The 17,565-nt window shown below is 37.6% G+C and overlaps 1 protein-coding gene across 8 annotated transcripts in view; it reads left to right on the plus strand.

The window, feature by feature from the left end:
* Positions 1-17,565, plus strand: part of rims2b (regulating synaptic membrane exocytosis 2b) — a 241,805-nt gene that overhangs the window by 123,040 nt on the left and 101,200 nt on the right. For all 8 annotated transcript variants that reach the window (XM_067426681.1, XM_067426679.1, XM_067426682.1 and 5 more), the window contains exons 6-8: positions 10,180-10,391; positions 15,646-15,765; positions 16,593-16,692. In XM_067426681.1, the coding sequence (XP_067282782.1) occupies positions 10,180-10,391; positions 15,646-15,765; positions 16,593-16,692 (432 nt within the window). The remainder of the gene's footprint in view (positions 1-10,179; positions 10,392-15,645; positions 15,766-16,592; positions 16,693-17,565) is intronic.

A 17,565-nucleotide genomic window follows, 5' to 3' on the forward strand; every position in this document is an offset into this window, starting at 1 on the left:
AATAAAGCCCGTTTTGTTTTTTTAATTTTCTTTCATCTCCATGCCTGCTGACCACATTGTAACACTTATTTATATAGAAAAAATTAAATGGCGGAAGTCGTCATCATTAAGAGCAGGAGTTGTGATCTGGTAATATATTTGACAAATCTAGTCTGAATGAGAGCTTTGTGACTCATGACATGCGCGGATCCTGCACGCTTTCAAGCTTTTCAGATTGCGCAATTCAGTGAAAAATCAATAGATAGTATATTGTGTTCAAAAAATAATTAATAAAGTAAACAAGAATAAATCAATGTTTCTCCAAATGTGCATACTTTTCAACTAAGATTGCTAATGGAAGCTGATAATTGAAGCCATGCGAACTCAAATGCAGATGCGATTGATTGTATAATATTATTCTAGTCAAAATATCAATAGCTACAGATGAATTATTTTGCACTGCACACAGAAATTAAGAAATCACTGACACTATAGCCGTTTTACTCGTAAACAATGGTCAGATAAGAAATGCTTTTGTATTGACTGCAGTGTATTGAAAATATTTGCTGCTGGCAATCTTTACTTGTTTTTAAAGCACTAACAAGCAGTACATTTTAGCCAAGATAATTTCCATGCTAATTTGCTTACCTGCAAATGTTTCAAGTTGGATGTTTGTTGAGTGCTTTGATAAAGAAAGCATCTTTGTGGCTGAAAGGCATAGTTTACACTGTACACGTTGTTTCCATGACATGGAAGCGCTTTGGCCGCATCGTAAACAAAAAGTTTGCTGCGTCTCAACCTGCGTCCAAGGAGAATGATTGGAGACGAGTGTTATTTGTGCATACACCAAAAGGTGTCATGGCTGGCAACAGAACAAAAACTATAATCAAGCATGTGTCAATATAGTATTATGTCAAAAATACTCATTTATTTAGTTTTAAATTAAACCATTGTAATCCTGATAGTACTTTTTTTTTTTTTTTTTTTTTACAAAATGTAACTGTATTCTGATTACTTTTTTGCATCCTGATTACGTAATGCCGTTACTCCCCAACCCTGGTGCAGAAAGAGCGAGGTTGTCTACGCTAGCCCAACGCCTCTTTCTGTTTCAGTTTCACTTTAAATGCATTAAAGTATGTAGCTACTGTTCATTCTTGTTCTGTTTTGAATACTGTTACATTTAAAGGATTTGTTGTCGAGTGAGAGGAACTAAAATAGCTATAGCCATGTGTATAGCGTTTATAATGTTTGTAAACATTTCCTTTTTTTTTCAGTATTTTACAATACTGTAAAAAAAAAGCAAATTGAAAATAAAAAAAATTCGCTGAAAAACACATTTTTTATATGTGTAGCGTAATTTTAACCATGCAGCAAATGTTTTCACAACTTGAAAAATAACTTTTTAAACCGTTTAACCGATAACATTAATCAGTCAAAATGATTTCTGTCATTTAACAGTTAACCAGAGCACCCCTAGTAACGGTAATCCCCGAGTAACATTCTTAATACAATAACATGGGAAGTTAAAAAAAATGAGAAGAATGAAAAGACTTGCTAGGTTGTGACCTCAGATTTAGTACAATTGTCAATTCTCTTGGCAAATCTCTTTAAGTTTTAATTTCTGTGGTATAGAGTTGTTGAGATTCAGTAACATGCAGTTTATTATGTGATCGGTCACCTTTAAATTCAGTTTAAAACTACACTTAAGATAAAGAAGAACCCACTGATACTGGCAATTACATGGGGTGAGTCACATGACCAGGGTTTTAAACCATGGAGGCTGTTTCATTATTCAGGCAGGTTTAATTATGTAATGCAAGCTGGGCTGAAGATGCTAGAGTGTGAATGGGGATGACGTGTAGAGCTTCAGTGGACACTGTCATACACTGCTATTCATTAAGTTAATTCCTGTTACAGTATGATTTTATACTGTGTTTGCTACAGGACAGTTAAAGTGAGTATTTTACTATGACCTTAAATGACAAAAAAAGAAACAAAAAAGCACTCCTTGATGCTCACCACCACAGGTTTGATATACGACTGTAACTATCAAAAGAAACAGACATATCTTTGTTCTAGTTCATTTGATGAATCCATTGGTTGAAAAAGCTGCCTCTGCTGAAAAAATCCAGGCTGGTTTATTGACTAAAAAAAATACTTTTTGAATTTACTTAAAAAAGCAGTGTCAAGTGGTTCCATGTAACTACACTGAGTAATTTTTACAAATAACAATTTAGTTATACGAACAAAAGAAATTCAAGTAAAGCTAACAAAATTAAATATAAACCACTTGAATTTGTCACTGTTACATAATATTTATATGTGCACTACTTGATAATGTAATGCTAAATTTCTAAAAGTTTATTATGTAAGGTGAACACCTTTATCAATTTAATTTACCTTATTAAATGAACCTTATTAAATTAAATGTAATGCTGTTCCATTTCCTGTTGCACAGGAATTCAATAAATAGGTGCATACGAGTGCCCACAGCCTAAACACAGGCACCATTCTGCTTAATGGTTACCACAGAATTACAGAATCTCCTCTAAATGGCCAACATAACTGAACATTAAAGACTTACATAAACTAACAACATCCTAATGAAGTCCCTTACACAGCATGCTGGGAACTACAGATCCACTGCCAAGTTTGTTTGTTTCACTCAGCAATGTTAAGTTGTCTGAATAAACACTTAAGCTGACAATACTCATTTTTAGTAAGACAACAACTCAGACAATTTAAGTTCATGAAGTTACATGAGTTTTTTTTAAGTAATGTGAACAAGGATGATTTGAGTGCCACTAACAACAGTGAAAGTTCTTTTTTTTAGCGTGAAGTTGGTCGATCAGCATACCTACTTTACATCCTGGGCAGCAATCAGCATTCCAGAGTATGAGTATGTAAAACATGTTATACTTTTGACCAGCAACGCAGGGTTATTTACTGGTACATCCTGACAAGTATTTGAGCTAATATGAATCTTAGAAAATTCAAAATGTTAGATAATTAAAATTTTAGCTTTTTTCAGCCATGCCCATCATATTATTTCAATAGTCATACAGACAGGGTTTCAAAACGTATTCTCCCCAGCTCTGCATGGACATCTTCTTTATTTAACATACCTGAATTAACTCAGCCATAGCCTGAAATGGATCTGTCAAACAAAAAAAAGGCAGCACCAAAATGTGCAGCACTGGGACGGCTTCAGGAATTATTTAAAAACCAATAGCACAAAGGAAAACTATGGCATGATGATGTTTACAAACATGAAATAATTGCAAGTAATGTGCCAGCAAAATGCCTTTGGAAGAAGGACCCTTAAATAAATAAACCTCTTGGAACCTCTGTTCCCGCCTTCAGGGAACGAGGGATTTGTATGGATATATAACTGGTAATCAATACACCAAAAAAGCATGGTTTTACTATAATAAAAGAGGAATGTTCTGCAGGAACACACACACACACACACACACACACACACACACACACACACACACACACACACACACACACACACACACACACACACACACACACACACACACACACACACACACACACACACACACACACACACACACACACACACACACACACTGTGTTGGTCTATGTGGTTTACAGGGACTCTCCATAGGCGTAATGGTTTTTATACTGTACAAACCGTATTTTCTATCCCCTTACACTGCCCCTGCCACTAAACCTACCCATCACAGGAAACATTCTGCATTTTTACTTTATCAAAAAAACATAATTTAGTATGTTTTTATGGCCATTTGAATTATGAGGACATTTGATACCCTCATAAACCACATTTATAGTGTAATACCAGTGTAATACCCATGTAGTTATACAAATTTGTGTCCTCATAAACCACATAAACAGGCACACACACACACACACACACACACACACACACACACACACACACACACACACACACACACACACACACACACACACACACACACACACACACACACACACACACACACACACACACACACACACACACACACACACTTGTTATGAACAAAGTAACCTGTTACTGTTATTTCTTTATCCTGTTAATAGGCTATAAGAAACGCCTCACATTTATACGCTGTTATCCCTTTATAGTTACTACTCTCATAAAATACTTGAATTGCATGTTGACTTTTAAACCTAAATTTAGTGTTCAACAGCAGATATTTCAGATATTTTCTGAAAAATCCTCACTCACATCTCCCAATATTGACAGAAATGAGAGAGGGAGGGGGAGATATGAAGGAAGATTTTTCAGGTGTGACTTTTTACTGCACAAAGTCGAAGTACTCTCAGAAGTGCTATTCCGCCATACATTATAGTTATCCTTTTTAACACGATTAGAAAAGTGCCATGTTTTATTTTGTGTCACCATTCTTGGTCATTTAACTATTCGTACAACTGTATTTAAATAGGAAAACGTGGAGGTGTTTGGTCGCTTCTAACTTGATCTCTGTTTGGTACCATAGTGAATGAACTGGGCTTAGTGGGCTAGTAAGCTAAGTTCTATCAAAATGTCACCGCGCGTCAGAGTGATTAAGTGCACGCAATTAATTAAGGGAATTACATAGTTTAATATGAAAAAGCATTGGAGTATCCCTTTAATGCAGACTTTCAGGACTTGCTTTCATGCAAAATAGAAATGCTTGCGTGGATTAGTAACATTTACAGATAAGGATATAACCTGTAAAATGAACATTTTGTACATGACAGGGTATGTTCAACGCTAATGCATTAACTTGAAAATTCTCATGTTTGGGCAGCTTGGATCATGCTCACTCTGTTCACTCACTATTTTTAGATGCATTTTGTCCATAGAAATGCGTTATTCAGTACTGTAATTTGGTGCGACTAGTGACATTTTCCATGCAATGAGGGCAGACCCGACTAATTGAGAAAGGTAATCGTTCTTGATATTACAATTTTTATCAGTTAATTGTTGCAGCCCTAATCATAATATACATTTTTCTTTATTTCAGTTTGTGCTGATGCATAAAGATCATGATTGCCATTGCTCATTTTTGAAGTTTTGACTGTCAGGTGTTTAGATTCACTTTTTTGACTGCAAATTAAGCATTGAGAATGCATTACAGAACTATGTATCTGGTTCCAAAAATGGTACATTTAAAAAAAACACAGCTTGAAATGCATTAAGAGCCGGGTCAATTTGAAATGAGTGAGAATACAGTAGATTGGATGTCTGAAAACAGCTTCTCATTGAAAATTCTCATTGATCAGCGGTTGCCTATATCAAAGGTTTTCAGCAAATGTTACAATATTCTCTAGGAGTCTAGGTGCTCATTATCTATGTTAGGAACCTGTGCTTCCTCTTCTTGCGTTTTCTTCTACCATGCAAGGTATACCCTGTGTTTCTGACCCCTCCCATAAAAGCTCTGATGTTGTCAGGGTCACAATTAGCTCAATTGGATAAGCCTCTTTGCAAAGGAGCAGTCTCAAGAGAGCTCCCCAGAGCCTTTCCTCCATCTGTAGAGGTAGAGAGAGGGGGTCCCAGCCGCTTTGCAGTGGAGGGCGCTTGTAGAGGGTCACTTCCATGTCAAAGTCAGAAAGTAAAATTTCACCAGTGCATATGTCATAGCCACATCTCCACCACATCTACTTAATGCACTCAAGAGACTACAGTGGAGCAGAGTTTTAAAGAATATAGGACACATGGTGACCCAAAGAGACACTTGCTTTTACATTCAACCATGCTCATTCTTCATCGCTCTGTTTCAGTCTGCTATCTAATAGCAAGTTTACTCTACCCCAACAAGCACCAACAAACTTCAGATCCCAACAGTTGATTGGTTTAGTTCGATAATTGTGATAACCACTTTGGTGTTTCTTGAGGTAGTGACTGTTTCCCAAAATTCTTCATCCAACAGCCAACTTTTTCTAGAGTTACCTCAAATCTAGCAGACACCTAATAGCTCGTTCTGACCTCGTAAGTGTGGCACACCTCTTGACTGCAGACATGAAGGAGCTTGATCTCCGACAAGATTATCCCTCATTGGGCGCCATTGGACATACGTCAATCAGTCGACCTGATTGGTTCAAAGTATTCAATTCCCTCCCCACCTGCGAAAAGAGAAAAGGATTTGGTCAAAGTAGCAAACTGGTGGAGGCGCATGCCGAGACGCTACGCTGTGTGAAGCCAGGGAAAATGGTGGTAAGTTGATATTTCACTGAACCGTCAACGCTTAGAAGGGTGACAACTTTGCTGCTGTGTGCTTTGGAGTATTTCTCAGTCTCAAATGGGCGGCGACTTCTTACTAACTTGTTTGTACTCTCCGTAACTGTAACTTCCATGTAAAACCAACAACTGGAAGGACGGAAAACCGAAAGGAGTGGAATAGGACTGTTGGTTTGGTGCAGGTGATTGAGGGCCATACTTGCTACCAAGCAGGCAAGAGTGAGCTGTATAGGGGTTCACAGAGTCAGAGATCAGCCCGGCAAACTCTGGGAAAGAGTCTGTAGAGATGCAGGGACTATGTAGGGCAGGGTGTTTGAGCTGGCTTACAAGAATAACAGTAAGCTCATTATTCTAAGGCATGAACGCCATTTCAGTGGAAGGAGAGAGAGAGAGAGAGAGAGAGAGAGAGAGAGAGAGAGAGAGAGAGAGAGAGAGAGAGAGAGAGAGAGAGAGAGAGAGAGAGAGAGAGAGAGAGAGAGAGAGAGAGGGAGAGAGAGAGAGAGAGAGAGAGAGAGAGGAGGGGGGGATCTATACAGTGAGGGGCAATTAAAAATTGCAAACTTTGGGGTGTGACATCTTTCTTGAAGGGGATGTGCCAATTCTTTAAGTACTGACCCATGTGTGACTTGAAGAGCTGCTGTTGAGTTCTGGTCATTGTCCCGGTGGATGTGGTCGAGTAAATCAGCTTTGCAGAACTTTAACTTGCCAAGGTTTGGAAGAGGTGGTGAAGCAAAGACGGATTATCAACAATATATTGCGACTACACAGAAAATATTCTTTTTTTCCTGAAGACACCCGGGACGGTCTACAGATGATGCAAAAAATGTCGAATGCTTCTGGTTTGTGAGGCATGGTGTATGTTAAAGCAGAAGTAATGTCTACTGAAGTAAGCTTTTACAATGCTCATTCTTTTCATGGTAGAATACAGATACCACTGTTTGTTGGGAGGGATAATGGGAGCAGGATGATGCAGTGTTGGTGACAGCAATCAGACTTCTGCAATATTAAAGTTCCTATGCTGTTTGGTAGGATAGGTTTTTTTTTTTTTGTTTCCTTTTTTCTCCCATTCATTATAGTGCTGTTGTAATATTGCACCGAATTTGACTGTTAAAGTTATGGATGCGTAATGGCCATATTTTTCATCTTTAAACTACAGCTTGGTTTCTTAATCAAAGATACTGTTCCTTCTGTACTGATGGTATAGTCACAGGTAAATAACTTTTTGTACATTTTAAGTGAACCCTATAGTGTGATGGTTTACATAATCCAGTCCAGTTTTGTTTTGTACTGATAAGAAGGTATCAGTACAATATTGCTGCATCGCAATCTCATCTATTTGCTAACCCATGTAACCAGTTGCAAGTCAGGAGAAGTATTGTCAGATTACAATAAGTCTCCTAGGCATACTGACTGTTGAAATGTTAGAGATGGAAAACTTTACTTTTAAATCTAATGCTTTATTCTATTAAAATGACTTATGTTACAATGGAAATGCAAGGAGAAATATCCCATAATCAAAATTAAACATCACATCAAAATAGTATGAATTTTATGGTAGATTTATGGTAGTACATTTTACAACAGCAAAGAGCAATATCAAACCAATGTGTCTTTTGAATGTTATTTAAGCACTAGATTTGAATGTTTGTGTGTAACCACTGAACCAGATATAGATTTCTTAACTAAAATCTAAAACGCTGCTGTGTAGATGGCAGTCAGGTCATTTAATATGAAAACTAATGGTCAAATGTTGAGCTTAGAAGTTGATATCAGCTGTATTTTTGTTCTTTTTGCCAAGTTATTGTTTTGGTGTTTTGTAGTTTTGGTGGTGGTGGATTTTATATAACACTGTAAATGCTGGCTTTTATGTAACACTATACAGCTTTAAAATATCTGCATTTGTTGTTTCTTTCCATTTCCCTTTTTGAATAGGTAAATGTAAAAAGTAATAATAATTACTAATATGTTCATTTAAAGGGATAATTGATCCAAAAATGAAAGTTCTGTCATCATTTAGCCACCCTCATGTTGTTCTAGTCCTGCGTGTGTGAATTCTTCTGTGGTGAGAATTGTGTGAAATCTTCTGTGGAATGTAAAAGAGACTTTTTAAAGAATGCACTGGTAATATTTTCATTGTGATTACAATGAAAGGGGATCATGAACGTCCAGTTAAGGTAGTTCGTATGATTTGTACATTATATTCCAAATCATAAATATCTTTGTATTAGCACAGACCCAAGATTTCATTGATAATATTCAAATCCATTGAGTTCTTAACCACTGCAACCAAATCAATGGGCCCTACTTTAACGATCTAAGCGCATGGTCTAAAGCGCACAGCACAAGTGCACTTTAGGCCATGTCCGAATCCACTTTTGCGAGTTTAATGATGGGAAAAATGGTCGGCGTGGTCTTAAAGAGTTATTCTAAGTCTCTTAATGAGTCATGAGTGTGTTTTGGGCGTAATGTGCAATAAACCAATCAGAGTCCCATATTCCATTACCTTTAAAAGCCAGTTGCGCTCGTGCCATAACGGATTCGCTATTTCCATGACGGAATTTGCAAGTGTAAAAACTGAACGCTTCTCAAGCAAGGAAACGGATCTGCTCGTCCAGTGACACCTGCTTGCACATCATTACTTTGCCGTAATTCTGATAAATGCAATGACAATGTAGGCATTTTTATATTTATGTGCACATTAATAAAATTGTACATTTAAATCCTTTAATTTTTTATATTTAAACATTTTGTGTGCTGCTGCGCGACCCTGTGTGTGTAATAAGCAGAGTGAATGCACGTTATGGACCCACCTATAGGCGCATGTTCCTAACACGCTCTTTAAATAAAATAAAATATTGCGCCATTGACTTTAAACCAGGTTTTTGTTGGTCAATGGCGCAATCTATTTCAGATGCCTCAAAATAGCAACACGCCAACCATGCGCCTGAGCACACCAGCACGGTTTCACGATTTCAGACCAGCACACCCATGGGCAGGCTGAAACTAACAAAAAACACATTGCACCAGGTTTATGATAGGGCCCATTCAGTCAGAGAGTTTAACTCTTGAATTTATCAGTCCAATTCATTAATAAATTAATTGTGATTTATTTTTGTGAACTAGGGATGGGCGGTCGATACTGCAAATGTTTGTGCCAAAACACCCCTGACATATTTAGCTGTCACATGAACTGCGAGAAGCGGACATAAACCCACTTACTTACTTACGCACACGCAACATACGCACACGCAACGGTGGACATATTTTTATTTAATTTAGCTCATATTTGCTTTTGTGTAGATGTTATTTAACTTTTTAAAATGAACATTATTTAAAAAATAGTATCAGTATTAGTATTTGTATCGGTATTGTTAAAATTGTAACAAAATGTAGGCATTGTATCAAATTTAAAAAGTTTGGTATCGCCCATCCCTTTCATGATCCTGATAAACTGATTCAGTGAAAAGATCCTATTCAGAAGAACGATCAGTTTACAATTAAGGCATTGTGATTTTAATCACAAATGTCCTTTTTGAAACATGAAATTTCAGTCCCCATTCATTGCAATTGCTAGAAACAAAAATGGCTTGTACATTCTTCTCTTTTTGTGTTTCACAAAAGAAAGAAGGTTGTACAGTTGTGGATTGACATGAGGGTGAGAGAACGATGGCAGAATGATCATTTTTGTTGAACTGTTCCTTTAAAAGAGCTGTAAGAGTGTGAAAGTGTGCGAGTAAATGAATGTTTTATATCTGACTATATAAGTTCATTCTTGTTTACACAAGTGTGTGTGTGTGTGTGTATCACTGTGCTGTCCTCAGGAGATATGGATGGTCACTGGTGGGACCATGCGTCTTGGCATAGCGAGGCCTCCTCAATGTCTATGGTGAGGCTTCTGACCCTCTCGACCCATTTCCCCTCGTTTAATTCACCTCTGCATGTTTTGTTTCTCCTCCTTTTTTTATATCATCCATAACTTTTAGGCAACATTCAAAGGGGAAAAAGAAAAACAAATGAGCAAGCATATTTTTTGGACGCCAGTTATGCCCTGTCTGAGAGGCAAAAGACAGTGGTGCAATTTTGGGAGCGCTCCCACGACGAAGACGTGGAGTGGTGCGAGCCGCAGGTCAAAGATTCAGGGGTTGACACGTGCAGTAGCACCACGCTAAACGAGGAGCATAGCCATAGCGACAAGGTACTTAGACGACTTCCCGCCGCTTGACTCTCGCCTTCTGTGACTGACCTGCTCGAACCGCTCACTGTCTGTTTCTGCCCCTAGAGGGTTTTCTACTCTAATCGTGCCTCCTGATTCGAGAAGAGAGGAGAACCCTCTTGTTTGCTTGGCTCCACTGTCTTCTGGCTGCAAAGTCGTAGCGCATCCTAACACACAGAAAGATTAATGACAAACTTCCTGGCACTGTTTGCTCCATATGCTGCATGCTTCTCGATGCGGACAGACGCTCCATTCTTATTGCAAACCTGTTTTCCTCACTTGGTCACGTTACCTTCTCACACTGTTCCCTCCTTTGGGATTTCCTGACATGATTTTTTCCACACAATCCTTCAGTCTCAGCTTAAACACAGGGATAGACTAGTGTGGGAATCAATCTTGCACTAAGCAGTTGTTTTTCTTTTCCCCTTTTCACTGTCTCATCCTTCATGCTGCCCTTTCCTTTCCTGTTCTGCCTTTTGTTTTTGTTCGTTCCCCACGTCTTTCACAACAGTGAATAGAAGTAGCTTGCCACATCCATACTGCTTGAGGGTGTGAGAGCAGTTTACTTTGCTTTTGTCTTTGATTAATGGATTGATCTAGATCAGCGCTTCTCAACTGGTTTTGCTTTATTTATTTATTTTTTTACGCTATGTCTGAACCATATGTGATGTGATCGAAGCAACAAGCATGTAAAGTTGTGCTTTCATCTCAAATTCTAACCACAAGAAGTAATGAGACATTTTATTAAGGGTTTGGTTTTTATTTCAGGTGCGTTGTACTTCATAGTAAAACACAGTAAAGGCTTATTTGTCTAAAATTCCCCTCTAAACATATTGAACATTCAATATCCTGTGACTGTTTCACACACACAATTTGCTTGTCGCTGGACACTAGGGCTGCACAATTAATCGAATTTGTAATCGTGATTACAATTACGGATGACACAATTATGTAATTATTCAAAGCCGCAATTACAAAAAAAAAAGTCCACTTACATTATTTTGTGCTTAAGATGTTAATCTTAAAGGTAGAGTTCACCCAAAAATGAAAATGATCCCATTATTAACTCACCCTGAAGTCATCCTAGGTGTAAACGACATTCTTCTTTCAGACGAACACAATCAGTTATATAAAAAAATGTGCTGGCTCTTCCAAGCTTTATGGTGCGTTCACACCAGTCACGAACGAAGCAATAAGTGCGAGTGATTTACATGATAAGTCAATGCAAAGACGCGACTAGACATTCTACGGCGCGAATTGCTCAAATGAGGCAGTGCGACTGACGCGATTCACGCGAATGACACGGTGCGAATGACGCGAATTGACCGTGTGAAATGAAATCTGAACTTTGGCGGATATTCATGCCGTGTTAACCAATCAAGAGCCTGCTTGCTGCTGTCACATGGTGAAGTGATGGATGGGAAACCCAGAGGGCAGAGTAATTTAAAAATACTAATGTTATTGTGTTATTGTGTTATTGTTATTGTGAGTTTTTCAGGCGAGAATGTAGTTGTTTAAAGCTCAAATCTGTGGTGTTTTCATTAAGAGAGCACCTATTTGAAAATGTTATCTGGCGTTTTCGGAGTTAACAGCGCTCATTAACCCCGACCAGAGCAGCCTTAACTCGGCCAGTCCTTTTGACGACTACCGCTCCCTGGTAGAAGCCCCTCCAATGATGTGAATTTGCGTCTGTTGTGTAGTGAATGTCACACGCGAATGGAGCGAATTTTAAGCGCAAATGAAGCGAATGGATTCAAAATGTTCAAGCCTCCAACTTTGTGCGAATAGCACAATTTATTTGTTTCATTCGCGTCTAGTGTGAACGGCCCATTATAATGGCAGTGAATGATGTTCCGGTTTTGAAGTCCATAAATTGCCTCAGTCCATCATATAACGTACTCCACACGATTCTGGGGGGTTAATAAAGGCCTTCTGAAGTGAATCGATGCATTTGTGTAAGAAAAATATCCATATTAAAAGCTTTATAAAGTAAAGTTCCGGCTGGTCACCTTCCGTATTCAACTAATGGAAAAGGTGTCGAAAGTGCCTCTACAGTTCATAATGCTTACGCTAACAGTTACAATTTTTAAAAGGTTAGTTCACCCAAAAATTAAATGTATGTCATTAATGACTCACCCTAATGTTGTTCCACACCCGTAAGACCTCCGTTTATCTTCAGAACACAGTTTAAGATATTTTATGTTTAGTCCGACAGAGTATCTTAGTGTATGCACACTATACTGTCCATGTCCAAAAAAAGAAAAAAAAACATCATCAAAGTAGTCCATCTGTGACATCAGTTAGTTAATTAGAATCTCTTGAAGCATCGAAAATACATTTTGGTCCAAAAATAACAAAAACTACGACTTTATTCAGCATTGTCTTCTCTTCCGTGTTTGTTTTCAAACCTCAAATAAAGATTCAAATGGTCATGAATCAGCGTATTGATTCATGATTTGGATCGCGAGTCAAACTGCCAAACTGCTGAAATCACGTGACTTTTTATTCCCTTTCTGGACATGGACAGTATAGTGTGCATACACTTAGATACGCTCTTGGACTAAATATAAAAAAATGTAAACTGTGTTCCGAAGATGTACAGAGGTCTTACGGGTGTGGAACGACATTAGGGTGAGTCATTAATGACATTTTTGGGTGAACTAACCCTTTAATATAACTCTGATTGTATTCGTCTGAAAGAAGAATGTCATATACACCTAGCAGGACTTGAGGGTGAGTAAATCATGGGTTTTAAATAATGTCCCATTGTTTTAATTTTAGTTTTAGCATAACATTATAATACCATGCATATTTTTTTATTTATTTAAAGAAACCAAACCAATATATATGTGACTTTTGAGGATTAATGCTATAGAAAATCAATATAAGTTTTTCAGGAAGAGTGTTTTCAGCTTGTTTATTTTGATATAACAGTATGTTATGCAGTCGCTTCAAATAATGGCAGAAAGCTGTTCAAAACATGCAAATTATGATAATCGTAATTAATAATCCCAATTTCAATTTCAAGAGAAAATTTTTAAATTAGGATTTTTGTGCAGCCCTACTGGACGCTTTTGTAACACACTTATCTGATAACAACCTATCTATCTAAGAATCTGTCTAAATTGTACATTTACCAAGTGAGGGACGAATTTATGCTAAAAGTTGCACAAACTATAATGTTTTACTGAATGTCAATATGTTGATTTCTTCCCTCTTTTAAAACTTTATTTAAAATTTTATTATTTGCATTGAAAAGGGGCTGTCTACATCCCATACTACAAACCATGCCCAATACACGTTTCTCTTTAAAAATGTTTTTAATAAATCTGATAGTTCAGCACCTTGATTATGATTGGCTGAGTCATATTTTAAGATGTAAAATGCTTTATAAACATTACATCAATATTACTGCACAACTCTGCTTCGCGTTGTGCCTATAGCTGTTCTAAAATCACTGTAAACCACGGCCTATTGCTTTAATCTATTAATATCTGCCCTATCAGAACAGTGTTGTGATCCACCAGTTGAGAACTGCTGATTTATTTCACTACTGTGATTTGCTGTCCACAGCATTGTGTGCTTGATACCTCTCACCCTTCCCTGTCTATTGTGTCTGTACTTGATGAACGCACAAACCGACCCCTACAGGGTATAAAATTATTTGAAGACAATTACATTCATGCTGTTAGCAAATGCCAAGATCCTGTCATCATTTACTCTCCCTTATGTCGTTCCAGACCTGTGACTTTTTTCTTCTGTGGAACACAATAGAAGATGTACTGCAGGATGTTTAAAGTGCTCATATTCATAATGGGGACTGAGGCTGTCAGGCTCAAACAATGGCAAAAACATGTACTGTTCCAAAAAATGGTCTATACAAATCATGTTACATTTCCCAAGTTTTGTGAAGCCATACAATAGCTTTGAGTGAGGAACAAGTCCCTCATTTCTTACAAAGTCTGTAAAAATAATGTAAATGTTGTTAATCACCGATCCTTGTCTCCTTCATATCAGCTCTTAAGTCTCATTCAATTCAAATATGGTGCAACATTTAACACCAACGTCAAGATATTTTACAAAACAATTATATTAAATATAATTTGCCAAATTTGGCACCACATTTCTTAATGGACCATATGAATTAAACATAAGTCTATATTACATTTGAAAACTGCAGAGAATGGAAACTTTTTCAGGCTTTTCGTTACCATATTGGTTTACGACATCAGCAAAAGAAAATGATGACACGATTTTCAATTTTGTGTGACTTATTTCTTTAAATATTGCAAATGTTATGGTATTTATTTCCACCTGGATTTGGCCTTCCCAAAGTGAAAAGCTTCCCATACCCACATACAGTGGTCTAAATACAACATTTTGGGTGTAATTTTACAGGAAACGTTACATAGAACACTGCTAAAAAAGATAAACATTTAAGTTTATGTTGTCTGAGCTGTAATAAAGCAACCTTCTCCCCCCAAAAGGTGCTTTTTTTATTTTTATTATAATTTCATTTTTGAAAGTGTATATCACAGGCCCTGTGTGCTCTAGCACTGAACATTTGAAACACTGGAAAAAATAATATTTTGTGATGCGCCTCTTTTTTGGGGGTGTATTACAGCTCAGAGAACATATATTTAAATGTTTATCACTTTTAGCAGTGTTTATGTAACTTTAAAGTGTTTCCTGTAAAATGACACAAACAATGTGTATTTATACCACTATATGTGGGTATGGGAAGCTTTTCACTTTGGGAAGGCCAAATCCAGGTGCAAATCCCCAAAAATGGTCCCAGAGCTAAGGAGGTTAAAGTGAATATATATATATATATATATATATATATATATATATATATATATATATATATATATATATATATATATATATATATATATATATATATATATATATATATATATAGATATATATATATATATATAGATATATATATATATATATATAGATATATAGATTTTTTTTCAGATTTTTTGATTACAAAAGTAAAACTGGCTGTGAATCAATTTAATTTTTACTTTAAATATAAATGCCTTATTTCGTAACACCTTGGGATGGTTTGTGTCTTCACAGCAAAATAATTCAGACTCCTCCTCTAATTTCCTTGAGCCTGTGTGTGTGTGTGTGTGTGTGTGTGTGTGTGTGTGTGTGTGTGTGTAATGTGCAGTGTGGATGCTTGTATAAAAATCAAAGGTGTATTGTCACTTTGACCCCATAGCACCCGGTGACATGGCAACCATCCAAAGATGGAGAGCGCCTAATAGGGCGGATAGTGCTAAACAAGCGGATGAAAGATGGCACGGTGCCCAGAGACACGGGGGCACTGCTGGGCCTCAAGGTAAGAGATGTCTAAACACCATGAGAGTTCACTTGTTAAAACTTGTGCTAATAACATTAGATCACAAGAGAACTTAAACAAATACTTGAACAGTTTCATACACAATACTTTCACTAGCAGGTTTCACTTTCTCTTAATGATTTGAATCTTGACCTTTGCCACAATATTGTAGACTGAATTTGGCTTGAGTTCTTGTATTTTAAATTGGTTACTGATGGTCAATTACACTTAAAAGAGTACCCATTCCCACAAAGGGCACAATTTATGCTGATATAGTGCTTGAGTTACAGAAAGTTTGCTGTCTTTCAGACATTATCTGGGTACATTTCTGTGAATAGGGAGCAATTTTCCCTGGACAAACTGTTCAGAATTAATTTTGTGAGTGTGTTTCCGTAGTTCCTTTAGTGAATGAGGTGTTAAAATGATACAGAAAATACATGCAAACAAGCAACTATCAGTTTATTATAGGCTTATTCATTTCAGATAATTCCAGGCTGCTATGGTCGCACAGGTTGTTTACACATTTAACTCGTGGCCATGAGAAACAGATGTCGTCCCTTCCACGAGAAAAATATATTGTTCACTCAACATATGATCTCGAGGCAGGGACTTTACATCGCACTACCATGACATAATGATGTCGTTACCTCGACAAAATGATCTTGAGGCCACAACGAGTTTATATGTCATGGCCACGACAAAACTAAGGGAACCGGACATGTTTCCTCCCAATCACAGTACCTTTCAGACCATTTGTACTGAAAAAATGGTGATTGCATGTAAAACATATTTTAAATAAATTGCATTGCCTTTTGTCTGTGTTGCAGGTTGTGGGAGGGAAGATGACAGAGTCTGGCAGACTTTGTGCTTTCATCACGAAGGTGAAGAGAGGAAGTCTAGCAGACACTGTCGGCCATCTCCGACCAGGTGAGCACTTCTGTTCAGACGAACAATTAAACATTTCTTACAATACTTTGGCAATTTTTTCTATTACCATGCTGTATACTGTGCAAAGTGTAACGTACATTTGCTCTGAAACTATGTTTCTCACTAAAGTCAGAGCTGCTGCTTCTACAATCCTGCTGATCCTGCTGGACGATAGAAAATGTCTATCGTTTTATATAAGGCTCTATCGCTTACGCCACGATAAGGCGTTTATGGCAGAATTTTACGTCAAGACGCACCTCACGCCACGGCATGCCCATGCAATACATAAACAAACATGGAGGAAGACGGTAGTAGACGCGGTTCAGACCAGGGTAATTCTCAGAGTAATTATGCCAGAATAGTGGCATAAGCGCTCAAAACAAACTTCAGACACAGACGCTGCAACGGGCTTTTACACGTGGCACACCATATAGCCATATATTGAAATATTTTAATGGCAGGTGTAGGGATGGCGAAAACTAAACATTTTCTTGACCCACCACCGAGCCTCATTAGCCGGTTGAAACCGGTTAACCGATTAGTTTAAAATATGCTGCGCTATTTGAAATAACAGCCGCGAGCCGCGCTCCCTCTGTCTCTCTCTCTCGCTCTCTCACTCACACACACACGCGCTGCCGCCTCCCTTCCACTCACGTCACTTTTTTAAAATCCCCCACAGCGCGAAACGCTGTTTCGTTTTCGTGTGTTTCGTTGCCTCTTCTTGACGGATCGCTTCCTGTTCTCCTGAGTTGTAAGTCGCTTTGGATAAAAGCGTCTGCTAAATGCATAAATGTAAATGTAAATGTAAATGAAACACGAGTCCCGCAAACGCGCCGCAGAGGAGCTTGTTTGTAATCAGAGGATAAATGGCTC

The sequence above is a fragment of the Pseudorasbora parva genome, chromosome 19 (assembly GCF_024679245.1).
Source record: "Pseudorasbora parva isolate DD20220531a chromosome 19, ASM2467924v1, whole genome shotgun sequence".
NCBI lineage: Eukaryota > Metazoa > Chordata > Actinopteri > Cypriniformes > Gobionidae > Pseudorasbora > Pseudorasbora parva.